This window comes from Propithecus coquereli, unplaced genomic scaffold (genome assembly GCF_000956105.1).
Source record: "Propithecus coquereli isolate 6110/MARCELLA unplaced genomic scaffold, Pcoq_1.0 Scaffold77, whole genome shotgun sequence".
NCBI lineage: Eukaryota > Metazoa > Chordata > Mammalia > Primates > Indriidae > Propithecus > Propithecus coquereli.
In genome coordinates this window covers 7,183,996-7,197,097 of record NW_012153840.1, presented here as the reverse complement: position 1 = coordinate 7,197,097, position 13,102 = coordinate 7,183,996, and the positions used below count along the sequence as shown (strand labels likewise).

Genomic DNA, 13,102 nt, shown 5'->3' with positions numbered 1-13,102 from the left:
CCGAGGGCTCCACGGAAAGTGGCTGCCTCCCAGAGCTGTGCTTGGGGCCCAGCTGTGTGTGGTTCCCTGAAATCAACCTGCTGCCTTGTCCAGCTGCTGCAGAAACAGGTGTGGGCCCCTTTGCCCAGGCCTGCACGGCAAGAACAAAGGGCCGGGTGGAGGTGCCGGCTCCCACCCGCACTCAGCCTCGACTGCTCCGAGGCCCCAGAGGGAGGACGTACGGCTCCAACACAAAGTAAGACCAGCCAGGATCTCAGCCTGCTCCTACCTCTGCCCTTGGACTGGTACTACCCCTTGCAGGAGAGCCACATGCCCCTCCCCTCTGCGGAAAGCTTTGAAGGAGCGGTAAGGACAAGTGAACCCTGAACGGTTTACCTTTGCCAAAATGATTGTTTTCCAGGAAAAAGCTCTGCTTATGAGGGTGAAAGCAACTGTGTTCTTAACAAATCACCTCGTGATCTATTCTAACAAAAGCTTCAGATACAGTAGGAACCCCAGGACCCCTCCATCCTCTCCCCTGTCTTTACAAAGGAAGGTACCTTTAAGACTGAAACAAGTTGTGTTTCCAGCTGAGGCTCAGAGAAGTTAAGTGACCTGGCTAAGATCACACAGCCAGGAGGTGGCAGGAGTTCCTGCTCTGAGAGAGGGTCATCACTCACCCTTTTTCTAGCAGAGCCATTCCATTCTTCCTTTGGGAAAGGACCCTATCCCCAATCTCAGTCCATATTGTTGGGGGAGGCTCACGTGACCCCAGATCTGCGGGTGAGCATGTGACCCAGGCCTAACCAATCAGTGATTTCGTCTCCCTTGCCCATGGTGATTGGTTCAATTTGAGCCAATGAAAGTCAGGATTTTGCAGGAATAATTGAGAGGAAGAAGCTAGGGCTGCTAGCTGAATGTACAGAAGCGTTGGGGCCACCAAGTAGAGAGACGGAGCCTTTTGAGTCCTTTTGTCATTGTTTCAGTTTCTGGACCCAGCCATGCCTGGAAGCCACATGCCAATAAATGTCCTTTTTGGTTTAAGCCCCTTTGAATTGGTTACTGCTGCTTGCAAGAGAAAGACCCTGAACTACCCAAGCCCATGCCCTCTCCTGGCAGCACACTCCATGAGGCCAGGTCCGCCATCCCAGTCCCCCGGGGGCTTCCACTGCAGCAGTAACTGAGCCTTAGCTGATCTCCGCTCTGTAAAGCTGTGTTCACCTTAAACTCCACCCCCCCGCTGAGGTCCTGGCACAGGACGGTTGCTTAGTCACCAAAGGATGAGATGGAGCAGATGAGCACGTGGGCACTGCCTTGTTTTCTCCTTCAGATCTCATGAGCTCCAGGGACTTGGCGCAGTGCCCAGGATGCTCTCTGTGGATTGCCTTCCGCGTCCTTCTGGGTCACCCTGCTGGCTCTTCATCCTTCGAGGAAGGAGACAGTTAGAGACGAGCGAAATGGAAGCTTGCAAATACCACCTCAAAGGAGGCAGGAACATGTGTGCCCGTGTGTAAGACTTTATACGCTTTGTATCGTGTGCACTTTTGTTACTTTGTCATCCAGGGATGTTTCCTCATGCCATCTAGGAAAAAAGAAGGAAGCTCTTACAGAGAAAGGAAAGCCAAGGTAGGAGCCTGCCTGTGCCAGTGTCTGGTATGAATTTCCAGCGTCACCATTAGTTTGACAAATGCAGCTGCTCTGCCCCGGGCTCATGTATGGCATTGTTTTGGGCAAGAGCTTCATCCAAGATCTCAAGTGATGTCTGATGACACATCACTGTCCAGCCTGTGTGCAGGTCCAGGGATTTTTGCTTGCCACCAACCCTGAGGGGCCCCTGTCCTCACTCTGCCATGCGAATGGGACTTAGGGAGTGGCAAGATTTGGTACATACAGAGGTTGTCACTGTTATTTTGCAGGGATCAGTCAGGACAAAGGACCCCCAGGTGGGCAAGGGCATACTTTTGGGGGGACTTAAACACTCGAGGTCCGTGGTTAATTTTAAGTCTCTATACTTCTGCGTCACTTGAATTGGGATGACATTAGTATGGAGACATCAGTTCTGTGTTTGTTGGTGGATTAAGCTGAGAGTGGCCTTCTTTTGGGAGGAGGGGCCACAGCCCACACTGAGAGCCCCCAAATATGTAGCCTCCTTGGGGTGAGAGAGCAGTTGGCCAAGGCTGTGTTTTTTCAGTCATCATCTGTTTCTGTTCTTGATTCACATTTGTCCGGCGCTGGGGGTATTTCTCCAGTTCTAGAGCTTACAGAGGCGTTGGCCAGAGACTCACAAGGCTCTTTGAACTCTGCAGGCTCTTTCTGCCAAATACTTCAGCCTTCTCTGGAGGCTGGCTGGCTTTGATGTTGGTGGCTCAACATTCCATAAAAACAAAGGAAAGGCATGACCAGGATGACCCAGAGGAGGGACCCAAGGATCTGATCACGTCCCCAGCCAGCTGGAGTTGTCCTTCCCCAGACAAGGCATCCAGGGGCCCTGTCTTTTATGGTGTCACTGATTCTCTTTGAATGGCCCCAGAGCACCCCTGCAAACAGGTGATGTCACTTGGGGTGGTGGGAGCCGGTGCAGGACATGTGGGGGAAATTCTCCACTCACGTCCAAGTCTGACCCCAGATGCCCTCCAAACGAGCGACTCTGCATAGAACCCGCTGGTTCCCCTTAAAGCAGGTGCACGTGGACTTGGGCATTTACCCTGTGGCTGCCTCTGTCCTGCTCGTTTCCAGAATGCCCCCAGGGCTGGTCCCAGGAAGTGCCCCTCCCAGCCCTGGTTTGCTTGTTTTCCTGGGGTGTGACTGGCGATGCCAAACACAGCTGCGAGGGAGGGAGGGCCTGGCCCAGCACCTGCCTCACTGCTTTGCTGGGGTGGGCAGGTGCTCCCCAAAAGGTTCAGAAATCAAGGTGGGCCAAAGAAGAGGTCTCACTTTGAGGGCATCCCATGGTCTCTGCCGCTGTGCCTCGCCCCAGCATCTGCAGTGACCCGGGAGAGAGCAGGTGTTGACAAGGACTTGCTGTCCAGGAATTTTCCTTTATCCAGTGGCGGCTCCATTCGTCTCTCTGAGCTTTGCCTGGAGCTCCGGGCTGGCTCCGTCCTGGCTCTGAGTCCCTGTGAGCCACAGCATACAGTCCACTCATAAAGGCAAACCTGTGCCAGCCAGCTGGGGCTGCAGAGTGGGGTGGCAGGCACCAGCCCAGGCCAACTGGCCTGGCAGGGCCCTCGCGCAGAGCGGGCGGGCAGGGGAGGCCGTGGAGGAGCAGGGTCCTAGGGCAGCCCCACCGCGCCCCCTGGTGGCTGAAGTCAGCCCTCGGGTGCACCTGGACCCAGATGACTCGCTACCTTCTGCCCAGTTAAGGAGGAGCCAGGATGAGCGCCCTGATGAGGGTTCTTTGCATTTTGTGTCCTGTGGCCTCTCTTGCCTCGCCCTAGGAGGTGGATGGAGGGCACGCTGCTCTCATGCCAGGGGAGGCACGAAGGGAAGGCTGGGGTGGGGCTTGGGATTCACATGGAAGGGTTCTCCTCAAGCCCCACGACCTCGGGCACGGTGTGCTCTGGCCAGGAGTCAAGGTTCCACACTGACAGACACACTAAAGCTTTCATCCTAACTCGGGAGCTGCATTTTCCCAGTCGTAGCCCGGGTCAAGCTCAGTTAAGGCAGCAGTTCTGACAGCGCTGACAGGCCCCTTAAGGGCTCTTTCTTATAATAAGACGTACAGCTGAGGGTGGGGTGCGTGCTGGGGGTGGCCATAACCTCTCAGCACACTGTCTAAAAACACTCCCTTTTCAACAGTTTTTAAGGTGATCTGTGGGTAATTAAGACTTAGATTTAAAAAGACATCTTTTCAACAATTGGTGCTAGGATGACTGATATTCACATGCAACACCTTATACCAAAATCAGCTCAAATGGATCACAGGCCTAAATGTAAGCACTAAACTAGTAAACCTGTAGAAACACAGGTGCAAACCTTTGAGACCTTGGGTCAGCAATGATTTCTTAAATATGACACCAAAAGCATGAGCAACAACAAAAAATATTGATAAATCGGACTTCATCAAAATTAAAAACTTTTGTGCATCCAAGGACACTGTAAAGAAAGTGAAAAGACAACCTACAGAATGGGAGAAAATATTTGCAAATCATATATCTCATAGTATCCAGAGTACATAAAGAATTTACAACTCAACAACAAAAAGACAACCCAATTAAAAATGGGCAAAGGATTGAACAGTCATTTCTCCAAGAAGATACACAAATTGATAATAAGCACATGAAAAGATGTTCAATATCATTAGTCATTAGGGAAATGCAAATCAAAACCACAGTAAGGGGCCGGGCCGGTGGGTGGCTCACACCTGTAAATCTAGCATTTTGAAAGGCCAAGGTGGGGGAATAGCTTGAGGCCAGGGGTTCAAGACTAGCCTGAGCAAGAGCGAGACCCTGTCTCCACAAAAAATAGAAAAATTAGCCGGGCATAATGGCCCACGCCTGTAGTTCCAGGTAGTTGGGAGGCTGAGGTAGGAGGATCAGTGAACTCAGGAGTTTGAGGTTGCTGTGAGCTATGACGACTCCGCTGCACTCTAGCCTGGGGCGGCAGAGCAGGATTTGGTCTCACAAACAAACAAACCACAATGAGATACCACTTCACGTACTTAGGGTGGAATAAAAAACCCAGAAGATAACAAGTCTGGGTGAGGATGTGGGAAATTGGAATCCCCAGACGCTGCTGGTGGGAATGTAAGATGGTGCAGCTACTGTGGAAAAGAGTTTGGCTATTCCTCAAATCGTTATACATGAAGTTGCCATGTGACGCAGGCATTCTACTCCTGGGTATATACCCAAAATACTGAAAACATATGTTCACAGAGAAACTTGTACAAGAATGTACACAGTAGCATTATTTGTAATAACCCCAAAATAAAAGCAGCCCAATGTCCACCAACCGATGCATAAACAGAATGTGGAATACCCATAAAGTAGAATATGATTCAGCCATAAAGAGGAAAATGAAACGTTTATACATGCTACAGCATAGCTGAACCTTGAACATATTAAACTGAGTGAAAGAAGCCAGCCGCAAAAGAACACATAGTCTATTGTTCTGATCTGATTTGCACATTGCACATTTTATTTTTTTTTAAATGAGGTCTCACTCTGTCACCAGGCTGGAGTGCAGTGGCATGATCATAGCTCAGTGCAGCCTCCAATTCCTGGGCTCGAGCATCCCGCCTCAGCCTCCCAACTAGTTAGGACTATAGGCATGGGCCACCATGCTCAGCTAATTTTTATGTTATTTTTTTAGAGATAGGGGGTCTTGCTATGTTGCCCAGGCTGGTCTGGAACTTCTGGCCTCAAGCGATCCTCCTGCCCTAGCCTCTCCAGTAGCTGAGATTCTAGGCAGGAGCCACTGCATCCGGCCAAATTGTACATTTTGAAATGGTTAAAATGTTCACATCTTGTGGGACCTTTAGAAAAATGTTTAAAATGGTAAATTTCATGTAATGTGAATTTTATCTCAATTAAAAAAAAGAAGCCATCAGAAGGAGCAATGAGGTACGCAGGTGGAGTGGATAGCCAAGGGTGGCCCTTTGATGCAAGAGCGTGGCAATGCCTCTTGTTATTGTCAGAAAGAGGCAAGAGATCTCCCAAAGTGCCTACGATCACTTCGCTGAACTTACCCTTGTTTTGGCTGGGCAGACTCTCTGGGCTGGGAAGGCTGAGGCTTCCCCCAGGCCATCACTGCCCCCTGAGAGTCCTAGTAGCCCCAGACCGGCAGGCAGAGGAGCCCAGGACTGCAGGATCTGTGAACTAACTGTAGCCTCCTGGGTCCAAGGCATTTCCTGTCCTTGTGACCTCATGATCCCACCTGCTAGAAATGTCTTGAGTTCTGGTTGGCCCCACTCTCTGGGCTGCTGTCTCCTTTAGCTCACCACGTGAGCTCAGCCTTTGGACTGTCATCATTGCTTTTTTGAAAGATCACTGTAATTTTTTAAAGAACAACTCTCTCTCCTTTCCATCTTGAGCACCAAAACCTCAGAACTCCCAGGTCCTCCGGGCAGAGGTTGCCATGTGCCTGTGTGTGGCACATAAAGCCCACCGGTGCAGACCTTGGGGCTCGTCCCCTTGGTCATTCATGCCTGGGGCACCTGCCATGTGCCAGGCCCCATTCTCCGCCCAGGATCCAAGGCAGTGAGCAAAATGCAGTGTCGTGGAGCTTCTAGTGTAATGAAGGAAGAACAAATAACAAGCAGATGCACAGCATTTCAGGTGATGTTAAGTGCCTTGCAGAAGAATGAGGCCACCAGGGGTCAGTTGGGGCAGGCCTGGGTGTCTGTGCGTGCGTGTGAATTTTGGGGAGATGGCAGCACCCCCTGCCTTGAAAGTGATTCTCAAAGCATCGAAGTGCAGGCATCCTAATAGTCTGGGCACACACTAACCCGCAGACACAGCCGGGCTCAGCAGAGTAGGTCAAGACCTGCCTGGCCTCACGGCCAGGGTCAAACCCAAACAGCTCCAGGGCCTCCTTTCAAGGTCAAGATACCACTTTACACCTACTAGGATGGCCATACTTTAAAAACGGAAAGTAGCAAGTAATGAGAATGTGGAGAAATTAGAACCCCCTGCGTTACAGGTGGGAATGTGAAAGCGTGCGGCTGTCATGGAAAGCAGTTGCAGGTTCCTCAAAAGTTATGGAATCACCGCAAGAGTGAGCAATTCTGCTCACAGGTATACACCCAAAAGAACGGACAGCAGACACGTGTACACCCGTGCTCATAACAGCACTACCCACCACAGTCAGAAGGTGGGAACAGCCCACAGGTCCTTACATGGGTGGATGGACAACAAACGTGGTCTGGCCGTACGATGGGTATTACTCCGCTTACAAAAGGAGTGAAATTCTGATACATGCTACAACATGGATGAACCTTGGAAGCATGCTAAGTGAAATGAGCCAGACCAAAAAAGGACAAATACTGTTTGATTCCCCTTGTATGAAATACCTAGGATAGGCTCAATTCCTGGAGACAATAAATAGAATGAAGTTTGCAAGGGCTTGGGGGAGAAGAGAATGGGGGATTTATTGCCTAATAGGTACACAGTTTCTGTTTGGGATAGGGGGAAAGTTCTGGAAATAGATGATGGTGATGGTTAGATAACATTTTGTACGTACTTCACTGAATTGTACACTTAAAAATGGTTAAAATGGTAAATTTTATCTTTATTTTACCACAATTACGAGAAAAGCACAATGACCTCTTCTCCATAACGACATCAGGGCCCTGGCGAAGCTGCTGTCCCTCAGGCTGGAGGACGCCCTTCCTCAGAAATGTGTGGTCTTGGCAGCAGTCAGGGGCCAAAAGAGGGAGCCTGAAGGTGGCTGTCGCCAGCTAGAAGGTCTCAGAAGTGCTGGCTGTAAGATGGAGGGTTTTTAATTGCTCCTGAATTAACGTGCTTGCTTCTCACCCCTGGGGCGCCTGGGTTTAATTACTGTCTTAGGTCACATATGCAAATGAGTCTGCTCTCGTGCCTGGTCTCCATGGACAGCAGCAGCCGCCGGATTAGCCAAGCCCTCCCGCTAAGACCCTGCTGAGACCGGCAGGAAGCTGGAGCATCACTGGCCAGGCTGCCTCCCCGAAGCTGGAGCATCACTGGCCAGGCTGCCTCCCCGCTGCCTCCCAGGAAGGTGGTGTCTGCCCTCCACACGCTGGTTCTGGGTCAAGATGCGCTGAAGAGTTCAAGGTTATGTCGGGGGAGTCCTTGCTACCTTCAGGCATGGGGACGATCAATTGTCCGTGGCAGAGAAGGACCTGAACTCATAAATCCTTGGGGATAGAGGATTTTTACAGAAAAGGAAAGAACTGGGAAGACAGCCTGCAGAAGAGACCGTGGACCAGGGTATAGCCTTGAGGGCTGCGCAGGTACGTAAGAGAAGCAGGTAGGTGGGACTGCAGTGGCCATAAGCGAGCGACCAACTGTCGCCTTCTGGGAATGCAGGAACGCAGACCCAGAAATTGGAATTCTTACGTGAAATCCATTTTTTTAGATATTGGCAACTAAGAATTTTTAAAAAACCACTGTAGGCTGCCTGGGGCCAGGAATGGGGGGACTGCCTGGGAAGGGCGCGGTCAGGAGTGTGGCGCTGCTTGCTCAGGTGTTTGCTGAAACGCAGCAAACCACGCACGTAAGGTGGACACCTGTTACTGAATGTCAGTGACACCTCAATAAAGTCGATTAAGACAGAAAAGGGAGAGTTGGGAGTAGAAAGCTCACAGAAGCCCAAGGAGAAGTACCGGGACCCACTGAGTCAATCTGCATTTCAAACATTTTTTTGGCCAGGCGCAACCCCCGCACCCCGCTTCAATCTGCACTTTAACGAGTCCCCACGTGCTTGCGGTATCTGGAGACCCGCCTCCCCTTCCCCAGTGCTGCACCTCTTCTCACGTGAGCGTGTCGGTGCCTGGCCGTTTAGTGTAATTGTCTATTCTGAGTGGGAGCCTGCGTTGGCGTGGTGATTACAGCACTCGTCATTTGTACCGATCCAGGAGCTAGGACTACAGTGTGATTAGCCCCATTTTACAGACGGGGAGACAGAAGCACTGTTCAGTGGAAGAGCCAGAATCTGGCGCCATGTTTCCCCCACCCCACCCTGCCGCCTGCAACCGTGGCTACCGGGGCTGCTACCGTGGCAGCTGCCGTGGGGGCGGGGGTGTTGGGAACCCACCACTTAAGCTGACTTGGATGCATCTGTAGGCCCCAGCATGGAAATCACTGCCAAGCAGGCTCCTAGGATGGCGCCCTCCCCGGGGTGCGGCACAGCTCTATGGACCGTGTTGGTGGCCTTCAGTGGCCACCACCTTCCTGCCTCGGCTGCATGCATTAACCAGGCGTGGGGTTTTTCAGGGGAACTGGATGCTTTTCATCATCTCCTTGGGAGCTAGCCATTCTGGCCCTGCCGGCCAACTATTTTTCACACCAGTGGCTCTCAAGCCCAGCTACACGCTGGAGTCAGCTGGGGAGGCTTTAAAAAAATGCTGATGCCAGCTAAGCGCAGTGGCTCATGCCTATAACCCCAGCACTTTGGGAGGCTGAGGCTGCAGAGAGGGCTTGAGGCCAGGAGTTCAAGACCAGCCTGGGCAACGAGCAAGACCCTGTCTCTAAAAAACAAAAGCTTCCCAGGTGATTCTAATGTGGCTAAATTCGTGAATCACCACTTCAAGTTTTCAATTTATTTTTGTTCTAATGTCAAGAGGTCCAGGAATTTGGAGGTTGGGCAACCACAGGTGAGAAATACATGGAGTGTGCAAAAATGTTTAACACAAAGTTTGAAAAAAAGGACAGAAAACAAAGCAAGCACAGAGAACACTACCAAGTGTTAATGAAGCCATTTTAAAGACACATAAGTTCCTTTAACATCCCAGGCCTACCTTTTTTTTTTTTTTTTTTTTTAAAAGGAGTCTTGCTCTGTTGCCCGGGCTAGAGTGCCATGGTGTCAGCCTAGCTCACAGCAACCTCAAACTCCTGGGCTCCAATGATCCTCCTGCCTTGGCCTTCCGAGTAGCTGGGACTACAGGCGTGCATCACCACACCCTGCTAATTTTTTCTATTTTTAGTTGTCTGGCTAATTTTTCCATTTTTAGTAGAAAGAAAAATAGGCCTACTTGAAATGTTTCACTGAGAATGGTTTTCTGGAAACTTGGCCCTCATATTGCCCATCTGCTTCAGACAGGGGCCCCAGGAAAAGGTCCCGTAGTCTGCAATTCTGCCCGGTTTATGTCTGCCAGCCAACGCCAGGAAATTTCGTCACAGTCAGCTTTCCTCGTCCGGGGCCTCAGTGTGCCAGGGCCAGTGTGGCAAGCCACTCGGCTCAGCTTGCAGTGGAAATGCCACCAGCCCCAGTGCAGTCCTTCTCTCCGGTCGCAGAGATCTGAAAGGGCTCCTACCTGCACCTGCCATCTAATCTCAAGAATGATAAATGCCTCTTTCTGATAGGAAATGCTCACATTAAACCAAACTTAAAAATACAAGGCTAACTTGCTGCCTCAACATTGGAAAAAGCAGTACGTAGACCGTCAGGCCCAGGTCAGTGATTCACTTCCCTCTTCAGAATCAATTTCCAGCTAGGCATCCGTCTCTAGACCCTGGCGAGGGTTAGCGTTTTTGGTTGTACGCGGGACAGTTGCACCGTGGCAGGTGGAGGTACGGCTTTGTATTGTCATTTGGAGATCGAGGAAACGTGTGGGTGCCAAGCTGACCAGGGACGCACCGTGATGGCTCTGTGATGGGTCAGCTTGCGGAGAGTCCCCAATCATTTAATCAGTTACTAATCTAGGTGTCGCTGTGAGGCTATCTACCAGCCGTAATTAAAGCCACTAATCAGTAGACTTTAAGGGATTATCCTGGATGCTCTGGGTCAGTCCGACTAAATCAGCTAGAAGGTCTTCTTTTTTTTTTTTTTCAGAGTGAGACAGAGTCTCACTCTGTTGCCTGGAGTTAGTGCCGTGGCGTCAGCCTAGGTCACAGCAACCTCAAACTCCTGGGCTCGAGCAATCCTACTGCCTCAGCCTCCCGAGTAGCTGGGACCACAGGAATGCGCCACCATGCCCGGCTAATTCTTTCTATATAGATTTTTAGTTGTCCAAGTAATTTCTTTTTATTTTTAGTAGAGACGGGGTCTCGTCCTTGCTCAGGCTGGTCTCGAACTCCTGACCTTGAGCGACCCACCCGCCTCCGCCTCCCTGAGTGCTGGGATTACAGGTGTGAGCCACCGCGCCCGGCCTTAGAAGGTCTTCTTCAAAAACAAGGCTGAGGTTTCCCCAAGAGGAGAGACTCCACCCGTGAAGTGACAGCTTTGCCCATGCCCCTGGATCCAGCCTGCCACTCGTCACTGTCCCGTCTGACTGGAGGCCCTGTGGATTTCTGACTTGCCCCATCAAAGGGGCCGGTTCTTTAGGAGCATGTACCTCCTCCCGCCAGTTCTGCCTCTAAACCCCGACTGAGGTAAGCAATGAACAGGAATGTCCACAAGAGGGCGTCTGAGCGTTCAAACACAAAATTCAAGATAATCTGATCCTTTGATTAAGTTATCTCAGGGGAAGGAAAGTAAAATGGATAACCACCACAGCATTTCATCTCCACTTTTAGATAATTGTATTCCTCACACGCCATGTTGCAGTTTTGTATCTGTACTATCCGACACTGCAGGCATTAGTCACTGAGCTCTTCCAAGAAGGCGTGAGACACTCAGGGCTGGAATTTAATTAGTTTAAATAGGGTTCCAAGACCTTCTAGATGCCCTTTTGCCTCCCACAGAGAACCAGCTTTTAATTTTCCTTTACCTGTTTTCCCCAGAAATAGAGATCCACGGCGCAGCTTTGCCCAGCACAGTCATCCTTCTGAGTCCCTCTGGTGTAGACAATGATATGGCCACGTGACCTAGTAGCCACGATCCTTAAGATAATCGGTAAATAGCCCGCACCTGTATTTTCTCCCCAATAGATGTCCAATCGTAAGTCTCGCTCTGCCTCCCAGCTTGGACTAACTGCTGACCCCACATCCCTGGGGGGACACCAAACAGCTCATCTCCCATTTTTTTGCCTCAATGCCCTTCCCAAGGACTTACGCAAACGACCTCAACAGATCCTCATCCCTTTCTGTCAGGACACAAAACCTCTAGTCCTCAAAGGGCTACCCACTACTGCCACGCCCACGAACACTGGAGGCAGACTGAGACTGTTGCACAGACACACACACAGTATTCTCATGGGTCACTGAGGCTTTTTATTTTGCACAAAACCACTAGGGATCTCGCCTGCGGCCACCTCGGAGATTACATTGCTGGTTATACATGATTCCAGACGCTTGGTGGGAAGTGAGGTGAAAAACAATGATTTGGGCCAATTACATTATTACAGAGCTAGGGTTTCCAGCAGGGTTCCAGGTGGTCAAGCTTGGCTTCTGCAGAACTTCTAAGGAAGCAGTGAGCACACCACAGCAGCGGGCGAGGGGCGCTAACTACCAGAGGCCCCTGCAAGTACTGGTCGGGGGCCCTGAACTGCCCTGAGCTGACATCAGGGGAGGGGTCTAATTAGCTGACAAGTGATGATGGTTTGGGGGTGCGCCTGCCCACAGCTTACTTGGCCAGGGGGTTTCTGAAGCTCCTGCCAGCAAACTTGGCCTTGCTGCCCAGTTCCTCTTCGATTCTTGGGAAGCACAAAGAGGGAGGAGGAGGGAAAAAGAAAAGTCATATCTCAATGCCGTTGAGTTTTCCCACCCTGGATGTGATCCAAGACACAGCCCACTCCTCCTGGGGAGTTGAGAACCCAGAACTTTCCTTTTCAACTTCTTGAACTCTCTAAATTTGTGCTTCTCTGAGATGCCAGGAATAGAAGAGCATTCAGCTCTCCTCATCCCCCCAGTTCAGCCCACAATGTGCTGTCCACTGACTCTCCCTGTGTTCCTGATGGGCAAAGTAGAATAAATACCACGATTGCTATTTCTCAGAATATACAAATTGCAATGCTTTTCCAGGAAAGCAAAAGAACAAATAATGGCACAGGGAAAAAAGAAAGGAGACCTTATTAAAAGACAAAATGGGTGTGCTATTTGGATCTTGATGTAAAAAAAAGTCACTTGGAGACAATCAGAGGTGAGTGAACAGACTTGGTACTGATATCATGGAATCGCAACTAATCTTGGGCAACCAAATGTAAGCGTGGTTATGTCAAAAAGTCTTTATCTGAAAGGTCCTTACTCTGCTTTTTTACATATGTTTGAAAATTCCAAGGATAAAGTTTAAAGAAGGGATCAGGTAGGAGAACTTATGAAATGGGTGTTCCTTTTCTTTGCAGGTCTAGAAAAAAGTAACTGAAGGGGGGGGCATAATCGATCAATACCTATGTGCACATGGAAATAACATTCATCGGCAATCAATCAGGTGTGGGGGGAGGGGATGGGTAAATGCACACCTAACGGGTACAATGCACACTTTCCGGGTGATGGGCACACTTATGACTTTGACTCAAACAGTACAAAAGCAATTTATGTAACCAAAACATTTGTACCCCTGTAATATTCTGAAATAAAAAAAGAAGGAAAAAATAGACATACAAAAAGAG

General features: G+C 50.2%; 1 protein-coding gene across 1 annotated transcript in view; it reads right to left on the bottom strand.

The window, feature by feature from the left end:
• Window positions 1-11,740: 11,740 nt before the first annotated feature.
• Window positions 11,741-13,102, bottom strand: part of ENO1 (enolase 1, (alpha)) — a 16,984-nt gene continuing 15,622 nt past the window's right edge. The window contains exon 12 of the mRNA XM_012662510.1: window positions 11,741-12,187. Coding sequence (XP_012517964.1) covers window positions 12,118-12,187 — 70 coding nt within the window. The 3' untranslated portion in view covers window positions 11,741-12,117. The remainder of the gene's footprint in view (window positions 12,188-13,102) is intronic.